The sequence below is a fragment of the Elephas maximus genome, chromosome 17 (genome assembly GCF_024166365.1).
Source record: "Elephas maximus indicus isolate mEleMax1 chromosome 17, mEleMax1 primary haplotype, whole genome shotgun sequence".
NCBI lineage: Eukaryota > Metazoa > Chordata > Mammalia > Proboscidea > Elephantidae > Elephas > Elephas maximus.
Genome location: NC_064835.1, coordinates 7,056,204 through 7,073,604, shown reverse-complemented (window position 1 = coordinate 7,073,604; position 17,401 = coordinate 7,056,204). Strand labels below are relative to the sequence as shown.

General features: G+C 40.1%; 1 protein-coding gene across 4 annotated transcripts in view; it reads left to right on the top strand.

Annotated features, from left to right (window-relative positions):
* CADM1 (cell adhesion molecule 1) overlaps positions 1-17,401 on the top strand; it is a 384,950-nt gene that overhangs the window by 312,518 nt on the left and 55,031 nt on the right. For all 4 annotated transcript variants that reach the window (XM_049857510.1, XM_049857509.1, XM_049857508.1 and 1 more), the window contains exons 2-5: positions 2,030-2,176; positions 4,168-4,320; positions 12,181-12,318; positions 14,878-15,036. In XM_049857510.1, coding sequence (XP_049713467.1) covers positions 2,030-2,176; positions 4,168-4,320; positions 12,181-12,318; positions 14,878-15,036 — 597 coding nt within the window. The remainder of the gene's footprint in view (positions 1-2,029; positions 2,177-4,167; positions 4,321-12,180; positions 12,319-14,877; positions 15,037-17,401) is intronic.

The window sequence follows — 17,401 nt, the reverse complement described above, 5'->3', positions numbered from 1 at the left end:
GACTTACCTCAGCCCCGGGTGTTACAGAGTACAACTGTCCATAGGGTTTTCTTGGCTGTAATCTTAACAGAAGCCCATCACCAGGCCTTTCTTCTGTGGTACCTCTGGGTGGGTTCAAACCTCAGTCAAGTTCAAACCATTTGTGCCACTCAGGGACCTCTCCAATACGTACTAGCTGCTTAATAAATGTTCGGATTTGACATCTAGTGAAATGATGATGGTAACCAAAACCAAGCCAAACCAAACCTGTTGCCTTTGAGTCGGTTCCGACTCATAACAACCCCATAGGACAGAGTAGAACTGCCCCATAGGGTTTCCAAGGAGTGGCTGGTGGATCCGAACTGCCATTCTTTTGCTTAGCAGCTAAGCTTTTAACCAGTGTGCCACTAGGGCTCCAATGATGATATTAAAAAAAAAAAAAAAAAAGATATAAAAAATATAGCTACCATTTATTCAGTTTTATTAGAAGCCAGACACAGTGCTAGATGTTTTATGTTTATTATCTCTTGGCCCCCTCCCCCCCGGAACAGCTCTGTGAGATAGCTTGTAATTACTGTCCCCATTTTGCAGGGCATAATCTGCTAAACAAATGGTCGGCAGTTCAAGTCCGCCAGGCGCTCCTAGAAAACCCTATGGGGTCGCTATGAGTCGGAAACGACTCGATAGCACTGTTTTGTTTTTTTTTTTTTAATCTACCTGAGATCACACAGGTGATAAGTGATCTTTCCCTCTCTTCCTGTGACTGCCCATTATGCCTATTGCCCATATCACATTTTTTGTTCTTTAGGTGGAAATTAGGTATCAGTATTCACCCAGATTGCAAGCTTCCTCAAGACTGGGACAATGTCACATACTTCTTGTAGACTCCCTGCTAGGCCAGGTGCATTATCGGGCACTGGGAAGTTGCCTCATCTTTTGCTTTTGAATTGAGCTATCCTCCTACTTTTTTTTTCCTACCTGTGCTGTGGATAATATAGGGCGTTTATGAGGGGTCCTGGTTGCTGTCACTAATCTTAGAAGCAACACACTGGAGCAGATCTGGAGATAAGCCCTCTATCATTGAATCTGAAAGCCTTGACTTTTTGACATGTTCTGAAAGAGATTCTGTAAACAGCTAGAGGGGGTTGTCTGCTTCAGGGCTCCCTGTGACCTTGGGTGAGGAACTGAGACGCAACTTCCTGAGAACATAGTAACAAACTCTGAGCTGCAGGCCTTCCCACGATTTTATCAAAATTCCAAGCAGTCATAGTTACGTCCCCACAACCACACAATAAAACACTGAACTGCCTATACATTGGGAGTGTAGACATCCACTGACGAGGTGAGATTATTTAGTGAGCCCTCTTAGCTACTTCTGTTAAGTGGGCCCTTGAGTTTTCTGTGAGGTGACCAAAATAGCTTAGCTCAAGGACACACAAGCTGAGGTTGACTATGTGTGTCTTCCTTACTCCATCTGTGTGAACATTAGGTCCTCACAGAAGCCCGTACTCTGGCCTTTCTGCCCTCCCCAATACACCTACTCAAGGAGCCCTGTTGGCACAACTAGTTAAGTGCTTGGATGCTAACTGAAAGTTCAGCGATTTGAACCCACCAGCCACTCCTCGGGAGAAAAGACCCGGTGATCTGCTCCCTTCAATATTACAGCCTAGGAAACCCTATTGGGCAGTTTTACTCTGTCACATGGAGTCAGTGTGAGTCGGAATCAACTCTTCAGTACACAATAATGCCTACTCAAAAACCATGCCTACTCAACCACTACTAAATACCAGAGAAAGGAATCTTAGTGTTATAACTTTGGAGGGCGTGTCTTAGTCAGGCTTCAGTATGTTTTGTTCCTGGATCTATCTCAGATTAACAGACTTATTTCGTGAACGACAGAGAAAAGGTATTAGAGCCATATAAATGTTGGCTACCTGTGTTCATTTCTAATATACTTCTTATTTCACTTTTTTGATTAATTTTCATCCCATTGACCAAAATTTAATGTATACAAAAAATTTTTTTCTGACCTTTTCCCTCTTCTATTAAGGTGATGGGCAGAATTTGTTTACAAAAGACGTGACAGTGATCGAGGGAGAAGTTGCAACCATCAGCTGCCAAGTGAATAAGAGTGACGACTCTGTGATTCAGCTCCTGAACCCCAACAGGCAGACCATTTATTTCAGGGACTTCAGGCGTAAGTTTCCATCCCTATGGGATTAGATGGCAATTTTTTTTTCCCTACATGTTGTCTTGATAAAGAGATTGCTAAAGCCCACCCCCCCCTTTTAATTTAATGTTGGATGCTTAAAGTTTAGTCAGCTCTTCAGAGGGAGGAAGAGACATGCAATCATAATCTTTCCACTTAATAGAAACCTTGAATGGTCCCTTTGAAAAGTAAGACAGTCTTCTTTTGCAATAGGAATTGATTGTAGTAATTCAAGGTGAATGGCAATTGAGTCCCAAATACTTAGCTGACACAAACAGCTCAAACAGGGTAAGGCAAGGAAAATACAGCATTCTGAAAGGGAATCTGTTTGGTATGAAGAGTGAAATTTCCAAGGCAATCTGTGCCTATAGAGACAATGCCAAATTTCCCGTGATATCACCCCGGTCTCTGGTATGCGGAGGTGTCGGTATGGTTTCTTGCTAAAATCTTTCCACATAAGATATCACAAAAGCCAATAATCAAAACTAAATCATATATAATAGAAACGGTTCAGATGAGTGTCAGGGCTTGGCCAGAGCAAGCAGCAAGTCTTTTGACAAATTGTTATTTGAGAGCATCAGTATCTAATTGAAGTAGATGAGAAGCATGCCCCTTGCTGTCTGCTTGTCACCTTCTCCAGCACTTCACAATGTTCATGACCTGTGGAAACAGTCGAAAAATCGAAGGAACATAAAGAGGATAAGGGAGGATAAAGAAGAGAAGGCAGCTTCTTTTTTCTTAAAACGAATTTGTGTCCTTATGTACTAAGCCAGTTTTTGCCAAAATTAATATAAGGACTTTAAAAGCAAACATTTAAAATAAATAAAAGCCCACCTACCTTGCTTTTGTGGTGATTCTGATTTCCTGCTTTATGCCTCATCAGTTCCTATTGTGAAGCTGAATGTAGTTAGAAAACTGTAGGGCAGGTTTAAGACCGCTGTAGATAGACCCTAGATCAAAGGAGCCCTGGTGGTACAGTGGTTAAAATGATTGACTGCTAACCAAAAGGTTGGTGGTTTGGAACCACTAGCTGCTCCAGGGGAGAAAGATGTGACAGTCTGCTTCCGTAGAGATTTATAGCCTTGGAAACCCTGTGGGGTCACTGTGAGTTGGAATCGGCTCAATGTAATGGATTTGGGTAGACCCTGATCATATATGTTTGGTAGCTCCACCTCGAAATGAATCATATCAAATACATTAAGATGCATCCAAGTTAAATAAAGTTATTTTGCTATTAAGGCTTTTAAATGATTTCTATTTTGCTTTTGACATTATTGTTTTTTCTTCCATAATTGGAAGCCACTGTTTTTGTTTTTTAAGGCCTCAGATTTTTATAGGCTCTTAAAAAGCTCGTAGGCCCTGGTCACAACCTGCCCTTCCCTTCTGATTTCATTTTGCCCATCTCTGTAGAAAATATGAAACAATTTATGAATAAATGCTGAAAATTAACAGTCATTATCATTAAATTTGTGCGAGGGAGGGGGTGTATGTGTGTGCGCACGTATGCGTCCCCGTGTACGAGTTTCCTTTTGGACAGGGTAATTTGTCTACCCTACGGTAACTTGTCTACGGGAGTTCCTGGGCAGTGCAAAAGGTTAATGTGCTCAGCTGCTAACCGGAAGGTTAGAGGTTCGAGTCTACAGACCTCAGAAGAAAGGACTGGCAATCTGTTTCCAAAAAATCAGCCATTGAAAACCCTATGAGGCACAGATCTATTCTGACACACATGGGGTCACAGGAGTCAACATCAACTCCATTTCAACTGATCCTGGTACTGGTAATTTGTCTGCGATGCAGAAGCCCAAACAGTAATTCAAGAAGTACAAAGAAGGAGCCAGCAGGTGCAGAAAGTCTTAAAATAAATTCTTCCTACTCTGTAGCTGCCTTGCTAGTCATCTGACCTTTTCTCACCTGCACAGGGGAAATACACTGTCCATCACCTTTTTCACGTTCATTAACTCTTGTGTTTTGTTTCACAGCCTTGAAGGACAGCAGGTTTCAGTTGCTGAATTTTTCTAGCAGTGAACTCAAAGTGTCGTTGACAAATGTCTCCATTTCTGATGAAGGAAGATACTTTTGTCAGCTCTACACTGACCCCCCCCAGGAGAGTTACACCACAATTACTGTGCTGGGTAAGAAGTGCACTAGGAGCGGATACTGGGAAACTGAGTGCGGGTGGCCCATGCCACCAGTTGATTTCCTGTAGCAAGGAAAAGGTTAATGGTAAATTTTACTGTTCAAACTTGTTTTAGGAAGAATCCCCACCCATCTTGCTGAATTTTAAAAATAGCCTATTTTACCAAATGCTCTAAGGAAGGGCAATCAGCAGTCTTTATAGATTCCACCTGCTCTTGGGTTTCAAGCTTCAGAAGCAAAGATCAAGAGAATTTAGAGCCCTCAAATGAATCACTCACCATGTGAAATGTCATTGCTTCTAACTACTAGAATTTTTTCCCCCCTTCTGTGTAGGAGAGGGGGGTGTTGGGCTGCACATCTGTACCCTATGGCAGAGCTGAGTTCTGAAATCTGTTTCGTTATTTTTTTCTTCTGAGTTGCATCCTCGTTTTAATATCGTTTATGTCCTCTTCTTTGGCTTTACTTACTGCCGTGTCTATTGCTTATACACACTGTAGATGTTGCTGTAAAAATCCTACCCCATGAACACATACTGTGCCACAAATTGCAACCACTGGGCATAAAAGAGTTAAGAGCTTCTAGGAAGAGAAGGCTGATAATAAGCACAGGACTCTGTTGACAGGCTGCTGGGTCTACCTCCAGTGAGTTGAGTGTCTTCATTTGTGATCACCAGATTGTGATTTTCAGCAAAATCCCAGTAGCCAGGTTTCTATGCTTATGTTTTGATATAGTCAGCAAATATTCCTGTGTTGAAGGTAGTCTGAGTTAAGTCACCTTTTAGAAAAACATGGACTCCAGTGCATAACACTAGCTGATTGGGATTTCTGAAACTGAGTTCTCAAGGACATCTACTGTAGTATGAGGCAAGATCTCTGATTTACACCTTCGGGAAGATGATGAATCAAAGTCTATTTGAGGCGGCAGACTGCAGCTTTTCGGTGTAATGATATGAAGATTAAAGAGGAAAGATAAATCTGAAGGACATTTATACTTGGTGTATATGAACATATATGTATTTATGGATGTACATATTGAGCTGCCGGCTCATTACTTTATTTAAACACAGCTGTAAAAGGGAAAATATTTTTTTATTCATTAAACTAAAACATGTCCCTGAAGCTTACAGATATACTCTTGATCAGAGGAATACTGGTTTGGTAAAGTTGTTTTTAAAGTCATTCTGTACCACTGCTTATGTGGCCTGTGTCATAACAATGGACAGCTTTCAGGTGTACGTGTTTGTCTCTAATTGCAATTTTAATCCACATTAGACCAGCAGAGATAAGGAGCATGGAATGTTTCACCGGGATGACTACCTTGGAGTTTCACAGATGTACCAAATTCACGAGCATGCAATTTGAAGTTTTCTCTCCATCTGCTTTTGTACAAGTATTTGAAAACACTGCTCATTGTAGTAAGTCATTGGCTACATAGACTTCACATTGACCATCCATTGAGTTCTATAAACCAAATAACCTACCATCATTTATGGCCTTTCCACAAGAGTGACAGCAATAAAAATGGAATATGTTGACAGTACTTTGAATTTTCAGAGTACTCTGCAACATAGACCTTTAAGTATTGATTGTCTTTATTTCACAGGAAAAAAATAATAGTAATAACAGAGGCAAGTCATCCTGCCCAGACTACAGAGCACTCAGTGAAAATCAAGAATCGGAATTGAAAACAGATCTCACTATTCTGTCACACAACCTTTGCATCTTCTAGTCCGGGTTGTTTTCAATTAAATCCTGAATGCTGCAGTTTCAAGGTTTTTTTTTTTTTTTTCTTTCCCTGGATGTGCACATCTTTTGTTTTCAGGAATATATCTGGCCATTGGCAAGCAGTTACTGCCTGTCAGTTTCTGGAGTCTGATACATTTATTCTCAGAACCACTGGACCGGACCGGTTTGACTATGAATATACCCTGTGCGTGGAGGAGGCATGCCAGCACTAGACTTTGGAGAGGCATCATGCCCATAATCTTTTTGGAGGTCTGATTATTCTAGAAGTAATAGGCTCCTTGCCTGTATTTCATAGAAGCATTAACTTAAGTATCCTTGAAAGTAATACTAGCACATGTTCTTTTTGCAGATATTATGCATTCATTTAATATTCTTTCCATTGTATTTACTCTAGGAGTCCTTGACAGGGTAAAATTGTTGTAATCAGTGTTTGAGTCTTTCATACGCCAAAATCTGACAATTTCCACTGATACTCATACATTCAAACTTTTCTCATAAGGTCTGGCGATTCCAGGTACTATAACGAATGAAGAATGATGTATTAACATCTTCGTTGCTGTCTATGGTTTTCAGAAAAGGACTCCACGTGTGCTTACACGGCTGTCAAACTTCTTGATGGATCGAAGACGCTTGTTTTTAGTGCATGCATCTTTTAGTTTTTTGATGCATTCAGCAAAAATTGCAGCATAATTTGTAAGACATAGCGGTGGTATTTGTTAATGCTATCTGTGCCATCCTGTAGTTACTATTCTGTTTATTATCTTACCCATGTAAAAGCTGAAAACTTGCCTGTGATATTTTGTATGCAGTTGAGTGCCTTTTTGGATATTCATTAATGCCTTTCACTTATGACAAGTTTGTTTCTTTCTCCAGAACGTAATATAGGACACTCTTTATCCTAAGATTCATGAGATGAGATGAAGGAAAGCGAGAGCCACTATATTAAGATTCGTATAGTTACTGATAATAATAGCTAATATTATTACAATTCTGTCCCTCTAAAATTAGTGTTCACTCTTCAGATTCCAGGAACAGGAGGACGTAATTATTTTAAAGGGTCTTGGAGTGAGATTTCACATACTGATCAGCTTTAAGTCTTGCCTTTTGTTGTAATTACTGTGACCCATCTTGCTGATGTTTTTAAGTCTTGTAGGTGTAATGTTTATAATTAACACTTCTAGATTTGAGGTTAGCTTAGAAGAAACTTGTCATTGCTTCACTATTTTCTAGTGACTTCCTCTATGTGATTTTCATTCAGGTTCTCATCTATATGCACTTTTTACAAAATGTGCCTGTTTAGTGGACCATGTATAAGTGTATTCACTGGTTAGCAACAGTTTTAATTCTTTTTTTTTGTAAATGGATTTTTATACTTTACTAGCCCCTTTTGTATTCGAGTAGACGTTATTAAGTTAAAGGGAAATTGGGATACAATTAATAGTCCAAAATAAAGATTTTCTTGTCCAGTTCCCTTTTTTCAGAAAGACAGATTTAGATCACCTCAATTATATTTTCCAAAGCTTTTTGCTCTAAAAAAAAATCTTTGGGAATTCACTTTTATAACTGATACCAGTAAACCATTATGAGTCTGATTTTATTTTACGTTTGTAAATCAAACAACTTCCGCTATACTTGCCCATTTCTTCTAATCTTAGCAAAGATCAGAATTACTGGGTATCACCAGGGAAAACTCTTTGTGGACTTGAAAGAAAAAGTTACGTGACTATCTCCTAGGATGCTTGTCTCAACAATATATGAATCCTTTATTTTTCTACACTGGGCATGCTTTCTAACACTTTTGAAGTTTTATACAAGTATACCTTATGTCAGCTATTCAGGAGACTAATCATAGGAACTAGCATTGATACAAGAATCTCTCTGAAGGGTTGCAGAACTTCATAGTTTATCTGTTCCCAAACTCCAAACCAAGCCCATTGCCATTGAGTAAATTCCAATTCCTAGTGACCCCATAGGACAGAGTAGAACTGCCCCATTAAGTTTCCAAGGAGCAGGTGGTGGATTGGAACTGCTGACCTTTTGGTTAGCACCACCAGGGCTCCCTATCTGTTGCAGTAGAGGACAGTTAACATGGATTACACCAAATAATAGGTAATCCAGATAAAGACCTATTTGCTGCTAATCAAAGCTCTCAGCTCCCAGACACAATCTGAAGGAGACATTGGTGAATTTTCCTCTGTTTTTATTTTTACCCGCTCCTTTTCACTCCCATACTTTGAACCAGCCAACATCATTGATAATGTGGAAAGAACACACCATCAACTTTATGACCACAGGGAGAGAATAAATACTGCCTCCACCAGGAAATATCACTGAAGATGAAGAGCTAGTGGGGCATAGGAGAGTCCCTGTGATGAGAGGAGCTAAGGTGTCTTCCCCGCATAAAAAGGGATAGAATGGAAGAAAGACACCCAGGAACACAGATAAAGGAAATACCTGACAGACTATATTTGAGGCTTAATTTCATTGAGACATGGCAGGGATACATGCTGGAATCTTTTCACCCTTGGTCTGTTCCCATCAGGAAGATTGCCAGAGTAACCATCAAGGCATTCTCCCAAAGTAATAACAGATAAACTGCGATCTGCTACATTCTGCTTTGCGCTGTTATGTAATGTCTTCCAGCAAATGGAACTCTGTGTATTGCACTAGCTTTAGGTATTTCCTCTCTTCTCTGCCTTTACATCATATCCTATTAATTATGTTACTCAAATATATTTCTTTAAGATTATTTTTATCACTCTCTAAACCATACTGGGTATGGTTTGGGTGGTGCAGTGGTTAAGCACTCAGTTGCCAACCAAAAGGTCAGTGGTTGGAACCCACCGCTGGGCTTTTCCTTGGGGAAAAAAAGACCTGGAGATCTCCTCCCATAAAGAATGCAGCCAAGGGCCCCCTATGAAGTAGCGGTACTCTGTCATCCAGGGTTGCTATGAGTTGGAATCAACTTAACGGCACATCAAGAGCAATTTTTTTTTTTTTTTTTGCCTGGACCTGGAAAAGAATTATTATTGTTTAACTTTCATTCCTAAATTTGTCGAGAGGACATTCCGAGCTCTTTTACTCTTTAGTTGTTTCCCGTTTTATCTCTTCTTCTTCTGTTTCTCCTAGTTTACCCAGGTCTTATTTTCTTTGGGTTTCGACAATCTTTTCTTCTGACACTTGGTCTAACAGTAGCATTTTCTTCATTATCCCTATTATACTGCACTGAGAATGCAGTGGTATTTGTTGGTCCTAAGCATCGAATCTTTCTATACTTTCCATGTCAACCCTCTAGGTGCGTGTGATGAAAATCTGTAACATACCTGATTGTCATCTAGCAGGGATAAACTGCTTTAAGGAAATAGCTAGCCGAAGTCATCCCATTTGCTTTGTCACTACCTTTCTGTGTCCCTTAAAATCCTGGCAGATGTGTAGCTCCAAATTGGATGCTAAATTCTCTCTTGTTTTGCTTATTTTTCCTTAAAATGGAAGCTAGGGTAGTTCTTTGCCACGTTTAATGACTCATTTGGGCCATATCACATCAGCAGCACGCCTTTTTGAGCAAATGTGTTATTTTCCTTACACACAGGGGACAAAGGAGAGGCCCGCTTTTGCTTTGCTAGACGCATCCTTCCCACCACCACTGCTGAGAAACATATGCAACAAATCATTTGACTTTGCCTTTTCTGTCTTTTTCTATAGGAATTTTGAACTGCTCCAATTCAGTGTAAAAGTCTCCCTGTGGGCAGAATTTTCACACTGGACTAGAACAGTTGGAAATTCCAAATATGTAGTTTAATCCCATAATTTATTAAAGCAGTATCAGAGATTTATTATTCAACTTGATCATAAGGATGGCATGTTTATACATATTTAATTTCTTGTTTCTCTTCTGAATTGAGAAACTTATTAATCATAAGTCTCGGTACTGTCTTTGCTTATTTGTGGCGGTCAGAGCACGTATTTTTATATTCACTCTACTGAATTCACTATTCTTACTGATTTTTATTTCAAGAGACTCAGTCTTAAGGTAATGTTGCACCTTCTGTCAAGTTTCACTGTCAACTCGGTTTCATAAAAGATGACATACCTTCATCATCATCATCATCATCATGCTACATACTCTCAATTTGATATGCAGCATTTCATCCCCAGAATCTTTTATTTTGACCATTATAGTACATAGATATGCAATATGGAGCCCTGGTGGCATAGTGGTTGAGAGTTTCAGCTGCTAACTTAAAGGTTGGCAGTTCAAATCCACCAGCCACTCCTTGGAAACCCTATGGGGCACTTCTACTCTGTCCTTTAGGGTCGATTTCAGTCAGAATTGACTCAATGGCAATGAGTTTGTGTGCTATGTTGAAAGAAGGGTAGTTTTAATTCTGATATGTAAATCTACTTGAAAATACTTGTCTTTTTTTTATCGTTGATTTCCAAAATTTGGAGCGTTGGACTTCAGCATATGGAAAATCCTGCAAATTAATTGGCATTTCCTGTATTGCTGCATCTTCCTGTCCAAAAGCCTTGATTACCACACCGTCCATGGGAAGTCCGAATTGTATTCTGGATCTCTATGAATAATTTTAATTAAATAGAACTGGTTTGGGGATACAATATTTCTGTGTATGTTTATGGTGAGTGATTCTTTTAAGGACCCCAAGTTTTTGATCTTTGCTGGTTGGGTTTGGAATCTTTCATATGAGGATTGAAATCTAAGGGAAGGGTTGAATTCAAGGAGAAATATTGCTTTCAGAGGCTTCCAGGTAAGGGAAATAATCTCAATAATGTGTGTTTCCCTTACTTTTATATCAACTTTCTAATCAATCTTGTAATTGATTAATAGCTAATCTAACATTGTTTTAACTTGTTGAACGATAACTTAGGAGTGGTAGACCGGTCATTTTGTAAGATAACTTAAGGAGAGAAATTCTAAATAAACAAGCTGATTTTTCATGACTAGCTTTACTTGGTATTGAGTTTGCCACTCTTTTATTTTTATCTCCTGTGGCGGTTTGTTTTCTTTTGTTTTTAATTTCCCATCAAGAATGTCCATTGTTTGTCCCCTTCGCAATAGCAGTGGTGCTTTTTATGGTATTTTTACAAAAATAATGCATGCCTTCTACATTTGTTTGCCAACTGCACCCTTTTTGTAAGTGTGCTATGCTAATTCTTTTTTACAGTAACAAATAAATTTGTGTGCCAGTACTTGCAAAAATACCTTGGGGGCAGTGCTGTTGGCAAACAAACATAGACAGCATTATTCATGTAAAAATACAGTTGTTGTTGTTAGGTGCTATCGAGTGAGTTCCAACTCATAGCAACCCTGTGTACAACAGAACAAACCACTGCCTGGTGCTGGACCATCCTCACAGTCGTTGCTATACTTGAGCCTGTTGTTGCTGCCACTGTGTCAATCCGTCTTGTTGAGGGTCTTCCTCTTTTTTGCTGACCCTCTACTTTACCAAGCATGATGTTCTTCTCCAGGGACTGGTTCCTCATAATAATATGTCCAAAGTATATGAAATGAAGTCTTGCCATCCTTGCTTCCAAGGAACATGCATTCCGGCTGTCCTTCTTCCGAGACAGACTTGTTCGTTCTTCTGGCAGTCCAGGGTATATTCAATATTTTTCACCAACACCATAATTCAAAGGCATCAATTCTTCTTCAGTTTTCCTTATTCATTGTCCAGATTTCACATGCATGTGAGGCATTTGAAAATACCATAGCTTGGATCAGGCACACCTTAGTTCTCAGGTGACATCTTTGCTTTCTAATGCTTTAAAGAGGTCTTTTGCAGCAGATTTGCCCAATGCAATACATCATTTCCTTTTTTTGACTGCTGCTTCCATGGGCGTTGATCGTGGATCCAAGTACAATGAAATCGTTGACAACTTCAATCTTTTCTCCATTTATCATGATGTTGCTTATTTGTCCAGTTGTGAGGATTTTTGTTTTCTTTATGTTGAGGTATAATCCATACTGTAGTTTTTGATCTTCATCAAATGACAAACTGACAGAAGAGTGGTGGAAAAATACGGCACTAATGAATAAGAGAATATATCCAGAAATAGATTCTGTGTTTAAAAGCACATGTGTTTAATTTGTAGTCCCACCACGTAATCTGATGATCGATATCCAGAAAGACACTGCAGTGGAAGGCGAGGAGATTGAAGTCAACTGCACTGCCATGGCCAGCAAACCAGCCACAACTATCAGATGGTTCAAAGGGAACACGGAGCTAAAAGGTGAGGTGCAAATTGCCCTGTATTATAGTTGGTCAGCAGTTGATTTTAGCAGGAATATACCTTTGTGGGTTTTTTTGTTTGTTTGTTTTATACCTTTGTGGAAATTAAAGACACTGCAAAACATGCCCCTGAAATGAAGGTATCATTTAGATATAGTTTATAATCAATTACTAAATACTTGTAAAGCCAAAGCATAACAGCCTTCTGTTGTTTTAACTCACATCCTCATTCTGTGGCTTGAGGGGTCATGGTGATATCTGTTGCTAGACTTTTACTCAGATGTCCAGAAAAAGGAGCCCTGGTGGTATAGTGGTTAAGAGCAACAGCTGCTAACCATGAGCAAATGTGTTATTTTCCTTATACACAGGGAACAAAGGAGAGGCCCACTTTTGCTTTGCTTGGAAACCCTCTGGGGCAGTTCTATGCTGTCCTGTAGGGTCACTGTGAATTTGAATTGACTTGATGTTAAGGGGTTTTTCTTGTTTGTTTGTTTTGGTATCCAGAAGGAACTCAGCCTGTAAACTAGAACACTTCAAGCCAAGATCTACTGTTAGAGGCATCCTCTGAGCTCAGGCTCCCCATGTCTGTACCTTCCATTACTTTTACCTGTATTATGCGGGTAGCCCAGGACAAGTCAGAACCCCGAATTCTCATGTTAGACATTTTTTAAATTTTATATAAGTCTTTCATGTGGGAAATCCCAACATCAGTTACACTGTCAGCTGTGTTGGGTACATGCTGTCCTACATGGGTGGTTGTGCTAAGGCATTAATAGTGTTATCTTAATTTTTAATTTGCCGGGGCCACCTCTGTTATGTAAACTGTAATTCATCCACTCCTGTTCAACTGCCTGTTCTTTTGCAGAGTTTCTGGTTTTGTGAGGGTAGCACAGGCTGATCCAGCTGTCTCCCCCTCAGTACTCGGCACCCCAGGTTGGAGTGCTGGCTTCTCCAATACTGGCTGCCTTTGCTGTGGCATTGGACCGGGGTATACAGCCTATACCCTCGTGGACCCTTTGTTGTCAGTTATCTTAAGCTCCTCATGTGAGTCAACATTCAGATTCCCTTCCTCCCCTCACCCCAAGGCTGCCCTGCATGTAGTACCCTGGACGAAGGTCTGCTCTGGTTATTTGACAGAAACGGTCAGAATAAAACAAACTCTTTTTATGTAAGCATGGACTTAAAAGCCAGACTGCTTGGGTTTGAATCCCGCCTTCACTGTACAATAGCAATTTGACCTTGCTCCAAATTCCTCTTACTGGGGATTAAAAAAAAAACAAACCAAACCCGTTGCCATCAAGTCGATTCCAATGCATAGCAGCCCTATAGGACAGAGTAGAACTGCCTCACAGAGTTTTCAAGGAGCACCTGGTGGATTCGAACTGCCAGCCTTTTTTGGTTGGCAGCCACAGCACTTAACTGGTATACCACCAGCATTTCCCTAAATCGGGATGGATAATTTAGGTATTACATACCTAATAGGGTTCTTATGAGGATGAAATGAATGAATATTGGAAAGCATTTAGATAAAACCTGGGCCAAGGCAAGTATGTGCCTGTTAAATACAGAGAGTGCCAGGAAGAAAAGAAGGCAGCCTCGTAGAAAGGGGATAGAAATCTAGAACTAGAAACAAATCTGTATGTAACAGTTTAAATTTCAAAAAGCTTGCTCTATTTTAATCTCCTATTCCCTAGGTATGGTTTTGGAAGGGAAGAGTTTCCCATTTCCCCTCTGCTTTTCTGTCTAAGTGAACTGAGCCGTTAAACGTGTACCGATAAGGACAAAACATTAAAAGAAAGTTAATGGTGCGCCACGTCCCAGGGAGTGCTGAGTTTAAGAAAGGGGCTGCCTGCCTTGGCCTATTCATTCTATCCGGAAGCCTGTGCCCTCCTTTTCTGGGTGTTCTTGGAAGTGTCTGCCATCTGGCCTGAAGCCCTGTATCTTACTTTGCTCTAACCCACTGCCACTGCATCTTTGTGGTCTTCCAGAAATCTCAGAGTTGACACATTTCAATTACAATTTCAATCATGGGTTAAACCCATTTAGTTACTTTCCCTCTTAATTGTTGATGATGAGGGTGGGAAAGGGGGGTTGTTTATATCTTTACTGCTGATTGAATTACTTAGGGGATTTGGATGAGGTCCTGGAATTTTTAAACCACATGACAGCCTAGTAGAAGTTGCAAGTTCAGATGGTTGTAGGGGTGAAAGACTTTTCTTTGCCTCCTCCTCAATGCCTTGAGCAGTCGGATGTCAAAATGGTTCAAGTTTCACCTGACCTTTTTTGTGGTAGGTCTTAAGATATAAGAAGCATATGTAATATTTAAATAAAAACGTATTATTTGAGATTGAAATAGGCTAAATGCTATCCTGCAAGATTAAAAATAGCAAATAAAAGAAAATTATCATTTTATGAGTCATCTCTACGCATTACTCTTATCCCAAATGGCTTCCAACTTATTTGTAAAAATAGCAGTGTTGGGGGTTGGGGGCAGAATGTAAAAACACAACGATGGAAATTCACTCAGCTCTGGTTTCTTTGTGTGTTTTCTGTCTGCCAGGCAAATCGGAGGTGGAAGAGTGGTCAGACATGTACACTGTGACTAGTCAGCTGATGCTGAAGGTGCATAAGGAAGATGATGGGGTCCCTGTGATCTGCCAGGTGGAGCACCCTGCAGTCACCGGAAACTTGCAGACCCAGCGGTATCTAGAAGTACAGTGTAAGTACCTGCGTATTCTTCTGAAGGCATAAAGCAACAGCTGCCTAAAATGCTTCCGAAGCCGTTTATTGGATGCACACGTTTTATATAATACAGATGGAATTTATATCTTGTCTTGGTAGAAAAATAATGAAAGAGTTGGGATTAAATAAAGATGTTTCCCTGAAATATTGTCATATTACAGAGTGCCAATGAGGATTTTGAAAATACTATGTTTAACCCAAACGTAAAACTTTAAAATGATTCCAGTCTGTTCTAGCACATGACTTAATTAATTTTTATGAATATACGCTGTCATAATTTCTATGCCAATGTCAAAATCTAGAGTACTTCTTCTCCTTTTTAACCCTGTCATAAGCACTGAATTTTCTTATAGAGGGGATTTTATTCCCATTCTACATCAGCACTTTCTTTTAAATTGCCTGATTTCTTCAACTTTTAACTTAAATTATAGCAATGAGTTTAAAGTCACAATTTTTGGCATCGGGGCCACAATCTTGATAGCTCCATCAGTAAAAGCCAGGTGGTGGTAAATGAGGTTATTTCCCCACTCTGTCCTGTGAACTAAAAACATACACCCCATCTTCTCCTTCGGGATCCTTCCTGCCTGGGAGACAAAAATCTGTTTTCTGCACAAAACTGTCCTCGCCCCAAAGTCGTGGCTAAATAGCCAGGTTCTCACTTCTTACCAAAAGGCTTCTGTACCTTGGCCTCTGAAACATCCCAGGTGATATCTGACTGTGAACAGTACAAGTGAAGATAGGACAAGAGTTTGGTTGGGATGTAATGGTTGGGTGTCTGATGAAGGAAAAGCGTTGCCTTCTGTGAATCTAGTATTTGTGTCTGAGGACTGCCCTGACAATTAGCACAGACTTGGTGGTTCACAACAAAAGTACGTTAAGTCCAAAATCAAGGTGTCTGCAGGGCTGCGCCCCCTCCAGAGGGCTAGGGGAAATTCCATTCCTTGCCTCTTCCAGCGTCTGGTGGCTCCAGGCGTTCCTTGGCTTGTGCTGTTAACTCCAATCCCTGCCTCCGTCTTCAACTGGCCTTCTCCTCCTTCTCCCTGTGTTTCTATTTTCTGTGTATCTAAGAACATTTGACGTTGGATTTAGGATAGTCCAGGCCGAGCTCATCTCGAGATACTTAATGACATCCGAAAAGGCCCTTTTTCTAAATAGGTCACACTCACAGGGGTTAAGACGTGGACATGTCTTTTGGGGGCAGTCAGTGGACTCGCCATGGTCCTTATCACGTGTTCAAATTGCCTGAGCAAAACAGAGGGCAGAGAAGGTTATAAAAAGTTACTTGTAAGAGACCATCCCATTCCAACCTTTTCTTACTGTGTGAGCTTGGCTCAATTTAACATTACATAATGCAGGTTTTTCTTGTTAATTCATTTCATCTATTTAATTTTGTAGCTTCATTATGGGCATCATGCTTATAATTTTCGTATCTCTAAAACTATTGTGGTGTAATGTCCCTATAATGGGAAAACAGAAATGATCAGATATTATCTAAGTTGGCAGATAGTAGATTTCTTGTGACTTTGTTAATATGTAATTCGTTTAAGCAAACTTAATATCCATTAACTTTCCTTGTAGAGGCCCATTAGCTTTAATAATACATTAGTTCTTTCGTGAGACCTGAGTAGATGTCTTCCCAGCTCCCGCCCCTGAATTCTTTTTAGTAGTTTGCCAGACTATCTTCTAGATGGAATATAGTCCCACCCACCTACAAAATTATACTCACCCCCAAATGCAAAATATTTCAGGTGCCGTACCTCCTACCCCTTGAAAAACTTGATAATGATCCTTAGAAGCTTTGTCTTCTAGATTCTGTAGATTCAAGTGAGATTTGTCCTTCCAAGAAAAGGAATAAAGCTCCATATCTGAATTCATTTGACTCCAGCCTCACAAAGCACTACTAGCACTTAATTGCTGGAAAGTGACTCTAATACCTTCCGAAAGTAAGGGCTCACCTATCGATCATTTTAAACTTTAATATGCCACCTTTTTATGGGAGACTCTGTTCCTTTATCCAACTTAAGCCACACAAATGCTTTATCCTTTATTTTCCATTCTTTGGAATATATTTAAGGGAAAAAAAGTTTTTACATTAAAGGTTAAGAATTATGAAGTGTTATATTCATGTAATGGAGTCCCTGGGTGGTGCAAACAGGTAACACACTCAGCTGCTAACCAAAAGAGTGGAGGGTTGAGTCCACCCAGAGGCACCTTAGAAGAAAGGCCTGGCAGTCTACTTCTGAAAAAGCAACGGTAGAAAACCCTGTGGAGCGCGGTTCTACTCTGCCATGCATGGGGTTGCCATGAGTCAGAACTGACTAGACAGCAACTTGTTTCAACTG